General features: G+C 39.6%; 1 protein-coding gene across 2 annotated transcripts; it reads right to left on the bottom strand.

Annotated features, from left to right (window-relative positions):
• Positions 1–624: 624 nt before the first annotated feature.
• zap70 (zeta chain of T cell receptor associated protein kinase 70) lies at positions 625–15,172 on the bottom strand. 2 transcript variants are annotated; one of them, XM_030727080.1, is made up of 13 exons: positions 15,125–15,172; positions 9,145–9,609; positions 7,171–7,331; positions 6,907–7,045; positions 6,734–6,818; positions 6,591–6,610; positions 6,469–6,508; positions 5,424–5,628; positions 5,094–5,300; positions 3,749–3,941; positions 3,250–3,390; positions 3,049–3,161; positions 625–1,130 (listed from the first exon to the last, which is right to left on the bottom strand). In XM_030727080.1, the coding sequence occupies exons 2-13, from the start codon at positions 9,547–9,549 to the stop codon at positions 1,007–1,009; spliced, it is 1,833 nt and encodes a 610-aa protein (XP_030582940.1). In that variant the 5' UTR covers positions 9,550–9,609; positions 15,125–15,172; the 3' UTR covers positions 625–1,006. The 2 variants fall into 2 exon arrangements, with proteins under 2 accessions (XP_030582940.1, XP_030582941.1); XM_030727081.1 differs by lacking the exon at positions 15,125–15,172 and adding an exon at positions 9,862–9,971.
• Positions 15,173–18,387: the final 3,215 nt, after the last annotated feature.

Genomic DNA, 18,387 nt, shown 5'->3' with positions numbered 1-18,387 from the left:
GTCACCGTACATGATGTTTAAATTAGTGGCATTAAACCCAAAAAAAAAAAAAAACATTTTGGCCCCAAATCTACCAAATATGTACACATAGCAGAACAAAAGAAAATATGAAGTCAATATTAGATTCCAGTATTTAAGGATAGGGTTTCTTTTAATTAAAAACATGAAGATGTGGTACTCTGCACATGAATGTAGGGCATGTTTATAAGAAACTGCTTCTCATGCCAAAAGTGCATTTATGCCTTTTGTTATAACATATAACTGATTGTTGATGTTGTTATGGAGCATTTTGTTGAAATAAATGTATATAACGTCTGTTATTGTGAGCTCTTTCATGTTGTGATTGTTTTTTTTTGTGACAGTTGCCACAAAGCCAGTCAAATGAAGACCCATCATTCTTTGCTACATGCCTGATAAAGCTGCAGATTTTTATGTTTATGGTTTGGGCCATCTGGAAAATCTGGTCCCTTTGCACATTAACATGGTGGTTCAGGGAAAAGGGCAATTAAGGATTATACTGTTAAACTGTTGTTGCATCACAAAGACAAAAAAAATAAAATCACACACCACTATGAATTAATTCAGTCATATCATCATATTTATGATAAGTTAATCCACATTGTTTCACTCACATCATTAGTTTGTTTCTACTTTATTAGGCTAAAAACAATAAAATGCTTTTAGGTGGTGGCAGACACACAGAGAGAAATTAACAATTACACTCGATTACACTCGCAAAGTAGCAGAATATAAAATTAGTTCTGTTCAACAGCATTAAGACACTTAACATTCAAACCATGACAGACAGAAATCTTCCTTGCATGGCTGACACACTGAAGTCCGATTTACAAATGCACATTTATGGCCTGTTTAGCTGTGTCGGTTCTGCAGTCAAAGCTGGTCAGTGTGCACCGTTCATAAAACGCTCTTTGTTTTGGTTGTTTAATGGCCGGTTCAAAGGACGCTTTGTGCAGCACTGGGACAGAATGTGCTTTTTTTTTTCTGTCTAATTGGTAGGCTCAGCTGCGGCGGCGGCTGCACCTTCCTCAGGCTTGGCCTTGCTGGATATGGAGTAATGATAAGTCCTCATGGCCTCCTCAACTTTCTTGAAGTCGGGACGGTCCTCATGTCTGTGAGAGACGAGAAACAGAGACAGCAGTTTCTGATTAATGGAAGTCACAAGATATCAAGAGATTGCATTGCTGACTTATTTTGGCTTTAAAAAAAAACCCAACCCAAAATATTAAATGGCACATTGTTTTAATTTCTGATGGACTGACTGGGGACTATAATGTCATTCAGCCTCAGCAGCCAGGCTTTAGCTCTGGTCATAGAGGGTGTGGGAGACGATAATAATGATTATTGTCTGCCATACCAGCTATGACGCTGATAAAATGATGCTGATAATAAATCTCTCACACACATGGAGTTCAGACGTTTTCAAATCAATTTAACAGGTTAAACACAGTTGTCTCACTAGAATCAGTGTTACCAATATTACACTCCTTTATTTCCCCCACACACATATAGTAACCAACTGGAAATGGAAAAGTGTTCTTTTATGCTAATAGCATGCCATCTGCTCCATCACAGAACTGTTCTCCTCCAGATTACAACCGTTTGTTATTTTTAAATCACTCTAAATTCCCCAAAGACAAAAATGTGGATTTCCAAAGAGCTTTGATGTTCCTCTGATAATGGAAATCTAATACATTCACAGCATTAATGCTTTAGGAAAAAGATTTAGGAACAAACTCCAGATAATGGGGAGTCTAAAGCAAGTCAAAGAATACACACTTCATCGATCTGGCTTACGGTTGTTGTGATCCAGCTGAAAGTTCTTCAGATCTGCAGTTTACTTACTAACAAAGTGTCCAATCCTTACTGCACATTACTTATCTAATTTTTGTAGATTACAATAATCAAGTCTGCACACCTCCCCACACTCCATCCCTCTCTGAGGTAATCTTTAAACTGATGTGGTAAGTTTTTCCTGTTATCTTACAAGGAGGTTGTTTTTTTGTTTTGTTTTTTTAAATCTAAATAATAAGGGTGTTCACCTCTGATGTATAAGCACTAGATAAGAGACAACACATAACGAGCCATGAAAAAGTTTTTGCCTTCTTTCTGATTTCTTATTTTTGTGCATATTTGTCACACTTACATGTTTCAGTTCCTCAAACTAATTGTAATGCTAATCAAAGTTAACTTGAGTTAATAAAAAAGGCAGTTTTTAAAAGACGATTTCATTTATTCAGAGAAAAAACTATCCAAACCTACCTGGCCTTGTGTGCCAAAGTAATCGCCCCTTATACAGTATATACCTTATACCTGTTTGTGCCAACCTTGGCAGCCAGAACTGGAATCAGGCATTTGTGATAACTGGCAATGAGTCTTTCACATCACAAACATCAGGAATTTTGGCCCACATTTCTTTGCAGAAATGTTTTAATTCAGCCATACTGGAAGATTTCCAAGCATGAACGGCCTGTTTAAGGTCATGCCAAAGCATCTCAATCAGTCTCAAAGTCCGGACTTTGACTAGGCCACTCCAAAAGCTTCATTTATTTGTTTTTTTTTTTGCTATTCATTTCGGATCATTGTCCTCTTGCATACCCCAGGTGCTCTTGAGCTTCGGGGTAAAAACTGATTCCCGGACATTCTCCTTCAGGATTTTCTGAGAGGGCAGAATTCATGGTTCCATCAATCACAGCAAGTCATCCTGAAGCAGCAAAGCAGCTCCAGACATCACACTACCTCCAGCACATTTGACTGCTGGTGTGATGTTCTTTTTATGAAATGCTGAGTTCACGATTTAACAAGGAGGAGCAATTACTTTTTCACGCAGGGCCAGAATGCAAAGTTATTTTCAGATATTTTAATATTTGTGGCAGTTATCTGGAGGTGTGAAATGGCTGCTATGTTGGACTGAACTGTGTTGTGTATACACATAAAATCAGTTTTCATGTCTCTCTTGTACAAGAGATCTTGATCTCAGTGAGTGAAAATAAAACTCAACACATGCACAAGCCTCAGTCAGTTTCTCACTTGTATGTCCAGCAGTCTTGCATCACCGTATACATTCTCTCCGGACACGCTGCTGGACAATCCATGCGGCTCCCGTTTTCAATGAAGCGGATCACGTCGGGTCCTTTCATTTTCTGGAGGAAAAAAAAATGAAAACAAGAGCAGTGTGAGCTCTGGGATCAAGCCAAGCTCTGATAATCTTCTGCAGTAACAGATTTTTACCTTGTAAGGTTTCCCTCCATAGGAAAACGCCTCCCACATGGTGACACCAAAACTCCACACATCGCTTTTGCTGGAGAATTTGTGGAAGAGTATACATTCTGGTGCATACCACTTGAGTGGCCATTTACCTGCAGTACGAGCCTGTGAACACCAAATTTATGACCATAAGAAGCATGTCACGGACTCACCAAAGCAAGCAAACATCAGTGATGATAATTAGGGCCTTGGAGTGAGGGATTGCTGGGGCTTTCTGATAACTCCATTCCCTCCAGATATAGGTCAATAAATCAGTAAAATGGAAATCAATCAAGCCTTTAGTTTAAACAGAGCATCTGACATCTTTGTGTCGACAACACTTAATTGGTGTTTGCGCAATGTGAGGTCAGCAATTCCCAGAAAAGCAATCCCTCTAAGACACACTATCGTTTTGTATTCACTGATAACCCCACACCTGACCCTTTAATGACTCGATATTTATGTAACTTTATATTGTGAGTACTTTGTAGTAGTTGTCATCGGCTCCCAGGGCCTTGGAGAGGCCAAAGTCACTGATTTTGGCAAACTGCTGGTTGACCAGTAGGACGTTGCGAGCTGCTAAATCTCTGTGCACAAAGTTCTTCTCTTCCAGATACTTCATCCCCATCGACACCTGGTGCATCAGGTTGACAATGTTCTCCACTGATACACTATGCCTGTGAAGACAAACATCCAGAGAAAAGAAGCATTAGGATATATTTTATGCACAAACATAGTTTTTCCTAAGACAGCTGGGATAGGCTCCAGCCCCCTTCCATGACCCTGAATTGCAGCTTTGGAATCACCTATCTATCCATTTTTTGCTGCTTATCTGGGTTATGGGGGAAGCAGTCAGAGCTGAGCCACCTAAATCTCACTCCCCAGCCACCTCCTCCAGCTGTTCGGGGGGCACAGAGGTGTTCGCAAGATGTAATCTCTGTGAGATGTCTTGGCTCTGCCCCCGAGCCTCTTCCTGGGAGGACATGCCCAAAACGCCTCACCTAGGATGACTCTCAGCAGTCAAGCAACAGTCTGACTTCCAGCTGGACAGGCCTTTGCATGTCATTCTCCTGCTCTCTTATCCATCTCTGCTCTATTGACTGGACTTGAATTATAGGCTGCCGTTTGCTTTGCTTATGAGTATTATAAAGAGACCTACACTATGTACAAATCCTCAAAATTAAAGCATCTGAAGGGCATGTAAAATCATATCTACATGTTTCAACTTCTGCCCTTCGGGGGGATGCTGCTGTCCATACAGACTGCAGTCTCCGCCGCAGGAAAAGAGAACGGGCTCAGAAATATCAGAAATGTCTCGTAGGTAACAGATTGTCTGATTCATTCCTCATCAGCATGTCGTGGCAAGGATTACTCCAGAGTCAGGTATTTAACAGAATCCACGTGAGGACTCTATTAAAAGTAGAGAAGTAGAGACTTGCAGCAGGAAACACTTTGAGTGCTCAACTTGAATAGAACATGGCCACATAAGTACCAGTCCACTTACTTTTTACTGTTTAAAAGATCTGAATTCTTTGAGGTAAATATGTGACTGTTCACACTTGCACATGCTTCGATCCTTTCTACAGCTGAAGGATTTTTGTAACCAATTACAGGCACTATTAGTATCACTGTGTGATGAACACTTATTTACAGATATGCATGACAACACATTCCAGAAACCCCAAAGTGGGGTTTAGGAACATTTATTTACTGCCATTGATAGTATTTTGTTGAAATAACACAGATGACTCAATTAGACTTAGACTGTTTTTTATTTGAATCTTTCTACACAAATGTTGCCAATCCAATGATGTATTTGTTGCACTTACTTTTCGGTGGAAAGGAATTTGTTGAGCGGTCCGGCTGAAGCCATCTCCATGACCAGCATGAGACATTCTGCATTGCACAGGCCAAGCATGCGGACTATGAAGGGGTTACTCAGCTGGTGCATGATCTCTGCCTCCCTCATCATCTCCTCCTTCACCAGCTTCTCGTTATCACTCTTCAGCACTTTTACGGCCACATCTATCTGACCCCTGAAACAAAACACACACACAAAAAAAATTAAAGCAGTGGGATCAGAAGGATAGATCAATGTATACACACACTATACTGTATGTACAACTCAATTTCTGTTTTTATAATATTTGGTTCCTCACGATTCTGTTTTGAGGACTCCCTTCTTGACACAGCCAAAGTTCCCAGAGCCGAGCTCCACCTCGTCCATCAGGAGGTCAGACCTTTGGATGTTGAACCTTTTGATATCATTGGGGTTGTGATATGGGTTGAATCCACTGCAGTCCATGGGGAGAAGATCACGGTCTTGAGGCACGGGTGTAGTAGTCTTTGAGGTCGGTATAGGAGCTGTAAAGTGCAAATAACATACAACAAATATTCAGTTTGTAAATATGATAATCTGGTGACATTTTTTTTAGGTACTCTACACATTGCTGGATTTTCCAAAATGAAACAGCATTCCAGCTCTAATCTAAATCAGACAAGAATATAAGCTTTACAGTAAGATACTGTCAACCCTTGCATTATACTGTGCATTATACTGTTATTAATATCTATAAACAGTTAAATACTGTAAAACATTGCTGCATGCCCTTGACCCGACTAAATTAAAGATTTGAAGTTAAACATTTAAAGTCTTCTTATACAGTAAATACGAACAGGAATTAGCTCTTATTTCTTTCCTCAAAGGCATCGGCATTTATGGTGTGGTAAACGGTGTAATTGCAAACAAACTGAATACAAAAATGTATCTATTGTTACAGCAATTTGTTACAGTGCTTAACACAACTGAATTTAGAGTTGTAAATACTGCAACTTAGTATTTTATTTTAATCTTGAAGGTGACTTAAAATTAAGATTTTATACTCGAAATCATGTATCAAGAGTCTAAAACATGATACACTGGTACAGATTAAATTGCCCAGTCATATATTTAATAGAAACTATTGTGGTGACATCTGCTATCTCCTTTATTTATTGAAGTGACACTTTTAAAAGTATAAAAAGACTCATAAATTATACTCATATGGAGTATAATTTATTATTGTTATTATTTTTTTTTTGTGTGTGTGTGTGTGTGTGTGTGTTTTCTTTTTTAAATGTATTTTAAAGCCCTACGCAGCAACAGGTATTGCAGACTAGCTTATGCTAAATGCTGCTTGTGTGTTTGTACTGCTGGCTACTGACCTCGAGGTGGCGGTGTGTATCCATTGGCGCCGCGAGGCCTCTGAAAGAGCGACAAAGAAATAAATCTTAGAGAATGAAGAAATATGCTGACTTGAATGGTGCAGGATGTGCTGACTACTTACATTGGGAATGCTGGGTGTTTCTGAAATATTACAAACAAAGATGCAGTATATTATATTATTCATATTTTAAAAAACACAATAATAATCTGCAAATTCAGGCTGACAAACTATTTTAAAAAAAAAAAAGGAAAAATGGTCAATACTTTCAGCAGCAGCTTTGCCGTTAACACATGCTTCACCAAGAACATTTACCAGGCCATCAGGTTTCATCTTTAGATACTCCACCAGCTGAACATGGAGAATAAGTTTAGTTTTAACTCAGAAAAATGTCACATAGATAAAGAGAGAAAAAAAAAAAAACAGCTTGAGGACTGACCTGCCAGATTGTGTCAAACTTTGTGCCCTCAGGCATAGAAAATTTCCCTGACTTGTCCTGGAGGATCTGATAGTGGTAAACTGTTTTACCGTACATCATGGAGAGAGCATATGTCCCAGTCGCTTCTCTGTCTCGGATTCTGAGAAACCAAACACACAAACAAAAACTGCATTAAAACCTCTGACACTAAATCTTTACTCAACAAATGAGCACAAAAATCGATGGAGAAGTCAGAAAATCTTCATAAAAAAGAAAGAAACTTACAGAAACTTGCCGTCTGGTTGTACTCCCGAGTACAGCCGCCTCTCACCTTCGTGGCGTGAGATTTTACCGTGATACCAAGGCATTTTCTCATGGGCTGTAGTTGCGATCAGCTTCTCGAGCTGAGGAGCTTGACTGATGATGGCCTGCTCCATGGCTTCTCCCTGCACGGTAAAACAAATGCGTTCAGAAGGCCCACACATTATCTCTGTGTTTTGCAACATTTTTTTTTTTTTTATATTTTATCTAAATACAAGGAGGACTGCATCACAGTTTGCAACCAAAGCTCATGTTGGGTGTCAAATGCAGTGGAAGGTGGTGCATGTGAAGCTCAGAGAGGGAAGGCTGTGACACTTGAATGCAGGCAGGTTCTGCACAAGTGTGGAGCTAGTTTGGCTGTTCTGTTGTATCGTAATGATAAAAGGATGCTGATCTTAGTACGTGCAGCAGGAGTGAAACAAGTGAAAATGCACTGCAGAGGGATGGCCTTCACGCTGAATAAAATCTTGTATTATAGGTTTAGTTTGTTGACTAATTCTTTCAGCGCCATCACGTCAGACCCTCGCACTCCCACCTGGCCTGCCTTTTCTCTCCAGTGACCTGCTCACTTGTTCCTACTCCTCCATGAGCTTGTTCTCAGTAAAGACTCTTTCCTTTTGTTTCTACTTCTACCCTCTGTGTCATGCTTTTGGGTTTTATTTCTGAGAACTGTAACTTGTCAGTGCAAGTACTTTCGCCAAGCAACAGGAACCTTCGGAGGAGGTAAGAGCTCCTACCTGTGTTTCTACTTGAGGAAGGCTCTGGAGAGATTGCAAGCCCCCCCCCCCCCCTTACACACACACACACACACACACACACACACAAAAAGTCCCTTCAGAAATCTCAGTTAAACCAGACTCTTAGGAAAAACTGTCAAACATGTGGCTTGCGGGCCAGAACTTTCCCAAGTAAGAGTCCAATTCAGCCCACTAAATGGCTTTTTGAGGTCTAGAAAATTGTGGCGAAGGAGGCTACCATTTTTGGACTTCTCATTCTCATTGTATTTTACAAGAAGAATCAGTATATCACGAGTCATTAGAAATGGAGGGGTTGTCTGAAATGTTAATTTCATCCGAGTGGGATGTCCGAATCATCACGAGTTTTAAAGCCTCCTTACTAGCAAAGACATCACCTGGTCTAATATGGCCGGTCATACCACTGACACCAACATGTTTCTTTGTAATGACATTAGACTGACTGAATGCGGAATTAAAGATTCATTAAACATGAATGTTTTTAGACCGTACTTGTACTTTTTTTTGCACCTAAACACAGGGAAACACAGGCTTTTTTATTCTGTTGTGGAGTAGTTTTCTGGTCTTGCCCCCCTTAAACTGAGCTGTATGTGACCCATGAACTAAAAATAGGTCTGACATGTCTTCTTTAAGATAAGAGTTCATGATGGCACATTTCATCTACATATCAATACAGCAGTGGAAATTTTTGTGTATTTAAATGTCTTATCTTTAAATGTGTGCAGCTGCTCTCAAATAACCGCAAAAACATGGCAAAATTTACTCACAGGCAAAAACATTTATCAGTTCATGCAAATTTCTAATTACAAGCTGTATTTTTTAGCCACCGGCAGAAAGTTTTTCTATTGGTTTTACTTGCTGTATTTTGGGGGCACAAAATATAAAGACTGAAAAGATCATATTCACTGCACTGTACTTCAGGGTGGATGGAGACATCCCATCAAAATTGTCTGCAGTGACAATGCCAGTACATTTGGGGGTTTAATTTTAGTAAAAAAAAAAAAAAATTAAAAGTAACATGGCAGGAAGAAATTTATTTATCATATATCATTATGTAACTAGTGACTATGGCTGAAAAAAAAGAATTCTGTAGTCTCAGAAATGCTCAAAACTGTACTGTACATGGATATTTTTTTTTTTCTGAACCCTTCAACAGTACCCAGGACTTGGGTCAAAGGCTCACCTCCAGATTCCAGGTTTGCTTCACGTACTCCCTAAGCATGTTTTCTTTCAGGCTGTCAAACACGCCTTGCCGGATCGGTGTATCTGGGGAGCGCAGACAAGGTTTCTTCAGGAGGCACACCAGGCCGTCGGTGTCTTTGCTGTAAAACTCACAGAGCTCTGCAGGGCCACAGTGAGGCTTCCCTCCTATGATGCAGTAAGTCCCGTTAAGCTGTTTCTCTATGGAGTAATGGTGGAACTCCAGGCTCCACACAACAGACAGGACGTAGCCTCCCAGACTGCGGAGACACTGTCGCAGCAAGAAGAGGCCGTCGGACATCCCGGCCAGCTTCAGGTGCTGCTCGGCCTCCGAGCGACTGATGCTGCCATAGAAGAAAGGCAGCTCTGCCGCAGGGTCGATGGACATGGTGTGACCCCGTAGAGTTGACCTGGTCTTAAAGTCCTAAATGTAAGAAGTCAAAAGAAACTAGAGAGACAAAAAAAAGGGAGAAATTTATTTTAGAAATTTGACCAGTGCACTCAGATTGAAACAAATCCATGGCCTCTGACCCTTTAACCTTTTAGTCTCTATCACCTCCAGGCTCTGCTCAATCAACCCAATTTTCTTATTTATCAAATTACAAATACGACAGCTTAAAAATGGACAACACAAAAATCAGTGCTACAAACAGCAAAAAAACCCCAAAACAAAACACACAATCACTCCGGATAAACTCACCTCTTCTTCTTTTCCCAGCTGTGTTATACTAGAATCTACAACACACCTAACAGACCTGTGTTTCTCAGGACTGTGAGCCCTAAACATACAAGTGAGGAGACATATATGTGGGGATGAAACACTTAGCATGAGGCACCCACACTTTGAGACTGCATAAAGTTTGCAGGTTAACAAACTGATGACACAAGCCACAACAGGAAGTCGCAGTCCGCCCTCACAGCCTCCTTTCTCCAGCATGTCGCTCTTCCGTTGAACAGGTGCTATTTGGTTACAGAACATTCCCTCTGCTTTAAAACTCAAGTTTGTGCATTTTCCTTTTTATGGAAGAAACAAGGGATAGCACTTATCCCACAGTCTCATTGCAGTAACTGCTGCGTGTGCAATTAGAAGCACTGATTTGGAATTTGATGATTTTATTGCAAATGGGAGTAAGGATAAGTTTAAAATCAAGAGGGTTTCGACTGCAGCGTGGAACGGTTATGTGACAGCAAGCAGAAGATGTCTGAGATGAAGAGGGAAATTGACAGCGATCATAATACGTCACACACATCAGCTCACAAAACCCAGAAAGGAAATGATCTGAAATTAACAGAAAGATCGAGATTTTATGGAAATAAAAATAATATGTTAGAGATTAGCCAGGTTATTCCCCTGAGTTTTAGATTGTGGAGTAAATAAGGGCAAGAAAAACATTTGAACACGGAGGGATGCAAATTGATACTTAAGCCGATCTTGTGATTGTCTTTGTGTTATTTACACTACATGTCCATCATTTTCACTACTTAATATTAGTGGAAAACTTGATCACAAAAGAGTATTTACATTTATTTATGTCACTCTTCCACATGAAGATCCCTGATGCTTTGTAACATTTGTGAAGAACAAACCCATTCTTTGGGAATACTGTCAGTGTTGATGCCTTTGAAAGACAACATTTCATTCATGGTTCCTGGATCAGGACAAGCAGTTATTATAATGATGACATTATAAGAGAAACCTCAAAGCTGGCAGTCGTATAATGAAGCTTATACTGTAAAATAACAGTTAAAAGCTGGCAAATCTAATTGCCAGCACTTTACTGTAATTTAACAGGGAAACTTCTTGCAGTTTATTATTTAAAAAAAAAAACAGACAATGTGAAATCATAAAAAGTGCAAAACCTCAGCTTCCTGGCTACATACCTGAGTTGCTTCCCACATCAACAGTGGACAACCAAACACAAACATACGACTGCCACAAGAAACCAGGTTTTACTGTAGCATGACCTCCAAAACGCCACAACAAAGTCAGCCAGACCTTACAGTGTGGACAAATGGATGGCGTCTAGACACATGCAGCAATGTGGTATCACAAAAATGCTGGAGCACTTCATATCTGCACCCAACTGGTGTTTAACTTATCAGCATGTAGTATACATCAAATGGAACACTTCAATATTTGATATATGTATATATTTATATTTATGTATGTGTATATATATATATATCTATATATATGTATATATTTATATTATGTATGTATATATATATATCTATATATATATATATCTATATATATATATTATATATATATATCTCTCTATATCTATCTCTATATCTATCTCTCCTATATCTGTGTGTGTGTCTGTCTGTCTGTCTGTCTGTCTCTATCTCTTCTCTACTCTCCCTCCTCCCTCTCTCCCCCCCCCCCCTCTCTCTCTCTCTTCTCTCTCTATATATATATATATCTATATATCTCTATATATATATATATATGGGGGGAGCCACTGTGTGATATTTTATAGATAAACAATAAATGGCTTGCATCTTGTGTGTGTCTGCATATGTGCACTTGAGAAAGGAGGTCTACTCCAGTAAAAATCCTATAAATGAATTCAAGTAACTCCATTATTTTTTTCCCATTTCCCATTTAAATTCCCCATACACTGTGGGACATTTAAGTGGGTAGCACAGTGATATATCAGCTCTAAATTTATGAACAACTTCTGTGATATTACTTGAGCAAACTGAAAGGGAAAGTGAATTTAATAACAAACCCCCTTTAACAGACCGTGACAAGCACATTAGCTACGCTGCTGTAATTTACGACCAAACTAACCAAAATACTGACAGCTTTCCAACAAAACATTAAAACTTCCAACAACAGCAGAAGCCAAGTCTCAGCTCTGCATGTGCCCTTTATAAACTAAGAGTTTTGTGCATTTTTTTTCCCTTTCTTTCTTTTTATTGAACAAAAACAAAGACTGGCGGGAGATGAGGCGACACATGGCACAGTTCCTGAGCCACACTTTGAACCCACACTGTTGCGGGGAGTCTTTTATACTGCGCCTGGGACTGCCACACAGAAACTGTATGCATGCAATGTATAAATCCCTGTGATGTGCAAAGAGTACTTTTGTGAGTGTTGCAGAGTAAGCAGATAGCGAGTGACCCAGTGAGTGATGGAAAAAAAGTCCTATGAGTCACTTTTTTCAGCAAGTAGAAGACTCGACGCAAAATCTAGAGGCCCGAGCACTTGTTTTCCACAGAGAACAAACAGGAAGTTTTCTGGCATGAAAGCAATTGCAATTTAATGCAAAGCAAAAACCTGATTGTGTTTGTCATTTGGTCAAACTTCTCTATTCTGGAGAGACGTACAGCTCCAGGTTATCAATCCTGATGGCAGCGAAGGAGAGTTTTTGTCGAGCACAAAGAACGGAGCGAAACCAAACACTGGGGCTATTGTAATCTTTACGATTGCTCGTGATAATGGCGAACTCACTGCGACGTTACAACCTCGGACGTGCAAGCTTAGACAAACTACGCGCGTAAATACTTCAAATCATTTGCTCTCAGATAAAAGCAGCATGATTAGGCTTTTAAAGGAGACCCCAGCGCGAGTGAAAAGTATTTGTTCAAGTAAACCACAGTTAGGAAACATAAGCATTAGCGGCGGAAGCTTCACATCTTGACATAAAGGTCAAATCTTAAACAGTGTTTTGAGTTGACGGCATTACATTAATACGCTCACAGTCACAGTGCAAACATGCAGATGTTTAGTGTTTACGATCCCCAACCTTTTTCCTTTCGTGTGTTAGCAGGCTAATACGTGCTAAGAAGAACCGAGCACAAAGTGAGGAAGTAGATGGGGATGTCGTCAACTAAAGTAGAGAACATGTTAATATTTTTGACCTGCTGTTGCTGAGATATTTAAAAATATATATATTTAATAAACTCAGCGTCGTCGTGGCCTCTGGACCCTGAAAGCAGGGCCTAATCTGGGCTACTTTTGGCACTTAGAGCACAAGAAAGTGTTGTGTGAGCCAGATCTGGCCTAAAACTCGTGCGACAGGCTTGATATCTGTCACACCAAGTGTGACCCAGCTGTCACAACACACCTGTAATCTGACCCATGTAAGATGGACCTTTAGCTGAGACGAGGCTGCCAGACTCACCCCTTGGCCCAAATGTGGCTCCATAGAAAGCATTTATTGCAAAGAAAAGCCAGGGCATCATCAAAATCATTGTTATTGCTCACAAACAAAGTTTCACAGCAGTCCATCCAGCATTTTTTGAGATATTTTAGTCTGAACCATATTAACCATCCCTTGAGCCACACTGCAAGAATAACTACAGATTTTAGAAAAATAAACCATTCGTGTAATATTTGTGTTACTGAGTGTAAACTCTTCCTCGGCTCATTTAAACCCCAGAAATATTATTAATACGTGGGCATGCTGACATCAGTACTGAAAGTGGGGAAACCCGCCGAATATGTCAGCATCAGAGGAGCAGGACTGTGTGCGGTGTAAATAGCGATCAGTCAAATATCTGCTTAAATGGTCGATTGCTGAGAATAACACGACTAAAAGCAAATCACCAGAACAGCGTTCCTCCTTATCACACGCATACACGGCACCATGAGCTCAGTGATTTGATTTGCTTCCCTTTGTTTTCTATAGATTGCTGATCGATATTAAACCGAGAACATGTCAGTGATAACTATTCAGAGTTTTTAGGTCATGATTATTTTCTTTGTGATATCAGGAAGTTAGCTCATGGTTGTGTAACTCGAAGCATTCCTGCGTACATGCATCAATGCATGAGACTGCGTAAGCATCTAAAGACAGATAATAAGCCCTTTAACCATAATGCAGAAAATTATTTTCTGTTTTTGTGCTGGTGCTTAAAGTATGTAGGTGGACTTTGATAAGAACATGCATGTGAAATCGGGAGCCTAAATGCCCCAAAGTGAATCATAATTTCCTGAATCAGTGGAAAGAAACTGTCATTAGATAGTCTGTCTACTTTCCTGTTATCTGCTTTATGTTTTCCAAAGCCTGTGCAGCACCTTTGTGCTCTAGAAATGAACCTGACTTTACCTGACGTTCAAATTAACAGTGCTCAGGCCCACCTCTGTTTCACTGATATTTCAAACTCAAAATAAAGTTATGCGTGCAACTGGTGACATCAAAAACCTAAAACATCCTAAATCCTTATTTTATCTCTGTTAACCATAACTCTACTTTGATTTCTGTTAACTGTAATGTGTGTTTGTGTAAATTGCACCTTTATCTAAAAATATAAAATGCTAAAGACTCTGAACATTACATTGTGAATTAAAGAGCCCATTTTGCACATAAAAATTCAGCTTCCGTCGTCCAAACCAATAACTGTCCGACTGCGGCTGACACATCTTGCAGATATGCCTCAGTGCACCACCAAAAATACATCCAGTCATTTTAAGAAAAGTTACAAGGAATAAAAGACACAAACATGGACCTCTTGGGTGTCTTAAAACCTATACCATTTTTGGTTTTCTATTCCAAGGCACAATGAAAGCAGCTATTTATGTTTTGAGCATGTAATGACTGCTTTTCTGAGCCAGAGCAACTGTGGTGTACACACGGTTTTATTCTTTTTTTTTACAGGCTCAGACACAGTTGTGAATATTAAATAAAACTCAGTTGAAATTAGATTTAACCGATCAATAGGATCACTGCACCAGGATTAGCTGGACTGAATCCACCAAAAATGTCTAAAATTAATAGATAAATCGCATTTTTATGTGTTTTGTGGCCAATTCTTGAGCACACCGAGTTCAAAATGTACCCTAGGTTTTTGTCGAGTTTGTGTAACAACGGTACAACAATTTCTCAGGCCCAGGCTTAAGATAGTCATACAATCACCTACCTTATCAGAGATGTCATACATGAGTATAATTAACCAATTTAACCAATACAACAAAGTCTGTTGTTAAGTAATCAGATATAAAACCTACTTACAGAGCACTTTGCTGCTAGGCAGACGCTGAGCGATGTTGTTGCTTCAGATATATCTGTTGATCTGACAGAAATGTTAGGTGCTGTGAAGAAGTGGGGGGTTAGAGACAATGACACACACTCATACACACGCGCACACAAACCCACACACGTGCACAATGGCAGAAAGCATGCACAGAGGGCTGATTTCAGTTTGACTGTCACCAATGAGGCTCTCAGTTAAAATAAATCCCAGCTGAAGAATTACAAACTATAAAGTGCAGTGTCCAAATATGCTATCCAGAGTGAATTAATATTAATTAATTAATTAATTAATATTAAAAGAATAAACCAACACTATGGGGGATTACTCTTATTTGCTTTCTAGACTGAAAATGATACAGTAAGCGTGTTGATTAAACTTGAGTCAAGATGCAGTAACTTAGCCCAAAAACAAAGAGAAAGAGCTAGCCTTCCTCTGTCCAAAGACATCTGACATCTTAAAGGTCAAAAATTTGCATGCTCGATCTTGTTCGCAGCTTCATCACCTTCATTGTCTGCGGCTGCCGTTAGTCACCAGTCCTTTGCCACTTCGTGCTCATTGTGGGCTCATGCTGATTATTCTCTTGCACCTTTTGCACCTTGTGATGCCTATTATATTGATACCCTTACTCTTGTAAACAGTCTTCACTTCATGTTGCAGGTCATCCTTTTTATTTATACAAAGTCAGCCATGCAAAACTGTAAAATGTAAGCAGTGGTTTTACAGGGAGGTACTGACCTATTTTTTAGCACCTGTATATAGATGATACTTGACCATCGCTTCCCTTTGTTTTTAGTGCAACCCTTAAGCTATGCTCTATTTATCTGATTTTACATTTCACATACTCACACAACAGCTGAGCACTTGTAGACAGCTGGCACAGTCTGAACTGATAGCACTCTCATGTAATAGCCTAATGTAAATATAAAGACTGGAAACAGCAGAAAACAGCTGGCCAGGCTCTGACTAAAATTAACGTGCATATGTTTATGTTACATATGCATAGGTTATATGCAACAATTAAAAGGTTGTATCTAGGTTTTTTTAAATGAATTGTTGTAATTAAAAACACATTAAAGGTTTATACCACTCTTATGTCTGAGTGAAATCACAGCAAGGCAACAGTTACAGTGCTGTGAAAAAGTATTCCTGAGTTCCTGAGTTCTTATTTTTTGCATATTTGTCACACTCACATGTTTCTGATCATCAAACAAATTTTAAAATTAGATACAGGAGACCCGAGTAAATGCAAAATGCAGTTTTGAAATTATAATAAAATTTGATTTATTAAGAGAAAAAAAAAAACCTATTCGAACATACCTGGCCCTGTGCAAGAAAAGCAATTGCCACGAGCCACACCCACACTTGAGTACTGCCAGACCTGCTGAATCAAGATATCACTTAAACAGAAAGTGAAGTTGGCTAAAAGAGCTCAAAAAGTAACACATCATGCTACAATCAAAAGAAACTCAAGAACAGCTGAGAAACAAAGTCATTAACATCCACCAGTCTGGAAATGGTTACAAAGCCATTTCTAAGGCTTTGGGACTCCAATGAACCAGAGAGCCATTATCCACAAATGGAGAAAACTCGGAAACTTGGTCTGGAACCTTTCCAGGGAAGGCCTAAAATTATTCTAAGAGTGCGTAGATGACTCGTCCAGGAGGTCACCAAAGAAGTCAGAACAACATCTAAAGAACTGCAGGCCTCACTTGCCTCAGTTAAGGTCAGAGTTCATGATTCAAGAAAGAGCCGGTGCAAAAATTGCATCCATGGGAGAATTCTAAAGAGAAAACCACTGCTGCCCAGAAAAGAACACAAAGGCTCATCTCACATTTTCTAAAAAAAAACATCTCGATGATCCTCAAGATTTTTAGGAAAGTTGGAGTCCTGTTACATCTGGAGTAAAACTAAGAGCATTTCATAAAAAAGAACATCATAGCAACATGGTGGTGGTAGAGTGATGGTCTGAGGCTGCTTTGCTGCTTCAGGGCCTGGACGACTTGCTGTAATTGATGGAAACATGAATTCTGCTCTCTTAAATAAAACTTTTTTAAAAACTGCATTTTGTGCAGAAAATAAATAAATGCCCTGCCTCTCGCCCTATGACAGCTGGGATAGGCTCCAGCCCCCCCGCGACCCTTAACAGGATGTGCGGAAGTGAATGGATGGATGGATAAAATAAATCAGAAAGAAGGCAAAATTTTTATCCCAGCATTGTAGCTTAGCAAAAGACTAGAGACGGGGGAAATATGGAGCCTGATTGCCTCTAAGGTTAACTAAATCTCTCTGCCCACATCTCTGAAGCTCACTCAGGTTATAGCTTCTTTGTTTAATTTCCACACATTTTTAATTTTAAAAAGTTAAAACATATAAAAGTGTTAATTTGACATTTTACAGGAAGCTTTGAGGTTTTCACTGTATAGAGGTTGCTACGCAACTGAGGCAACTGCTGGGGTAGTTGTGGAAGGCAGTGGTAGAGATCCTCAAAGGGTAAACTATGGTTTTCACATCTATAACTTTTCAAACTTCACACAGAACCAGGCTGGTCTGTTTTGTTTCCAGTATTTGTGAGAGGCTACTTTCTGTTTTGAAAGTGGCAGGTGTGCGAGCTTTATCAATCTTCTCACTAACTCTCAAGAAGAAAGCATTTTCTTCTCTCAAAATGTCAAAAACATACAAAGTCTGCGGCAGTTAACAGTATTAACATGCAGCCCAGTTAATCTTTTATTCAGCATTGTTAGATGTGATTCACAGCATGCAACGGAATTTCTGTCTGTGACATTTAATTGGACTTTCATAACTTGCGCATAGTCCATGTGTTTATATATTAACCTATATCATAAAATATTTTTCTGCCTTTTATCTGGCACAGCGAGGCTACTGTGTTAATATAAAACTGCCATCGTGACATAACAGACATATACTCTCCACTCCAGCACCTGTGCAATACCCACAGCACCAAAACCAACAGCAGGGATAGCAAACCCCTCACCCCTGCAACCCACACGCACTCAACCCCCACCTCGCCGGCTGCAGCTGCTTCCTTGGAGTTGCGGATCTGGCACCAAGTCAGCAGGATCCCGCTGAATCAAGCCACGCAAAAACAGACAAAACGAAACCAGAGATCAAAATGTTATCCTGCAAAATAAAAGCACGCAGTTCACTGGTGGGAAGCGTCAGCAATCTCTTAATCAGGGCAATAAATCAAATAAACTCAGCAAAACAGCTCACAAATTCAAGT

Source organism: Archocentrus centrarchus, chromosome 4 (assembly GCF_007364275.1).
Source record: "Archocentrus centrarchus isolate MPI-CPG fArcCen1 chromosome 4, fArcCen1, whole genome shotgun sequence".
NCBI classification, from domain to species: domain Eukaryota; kingdom Metazoa; phylum Chordata; class Actinopteri; order Cichliformes; family Cichlidae; genus Archocentrus; species Archocentrus centrarchus.
This window is presented reverse-complemented; position numbering and strand designations above follow the sequence as displayed.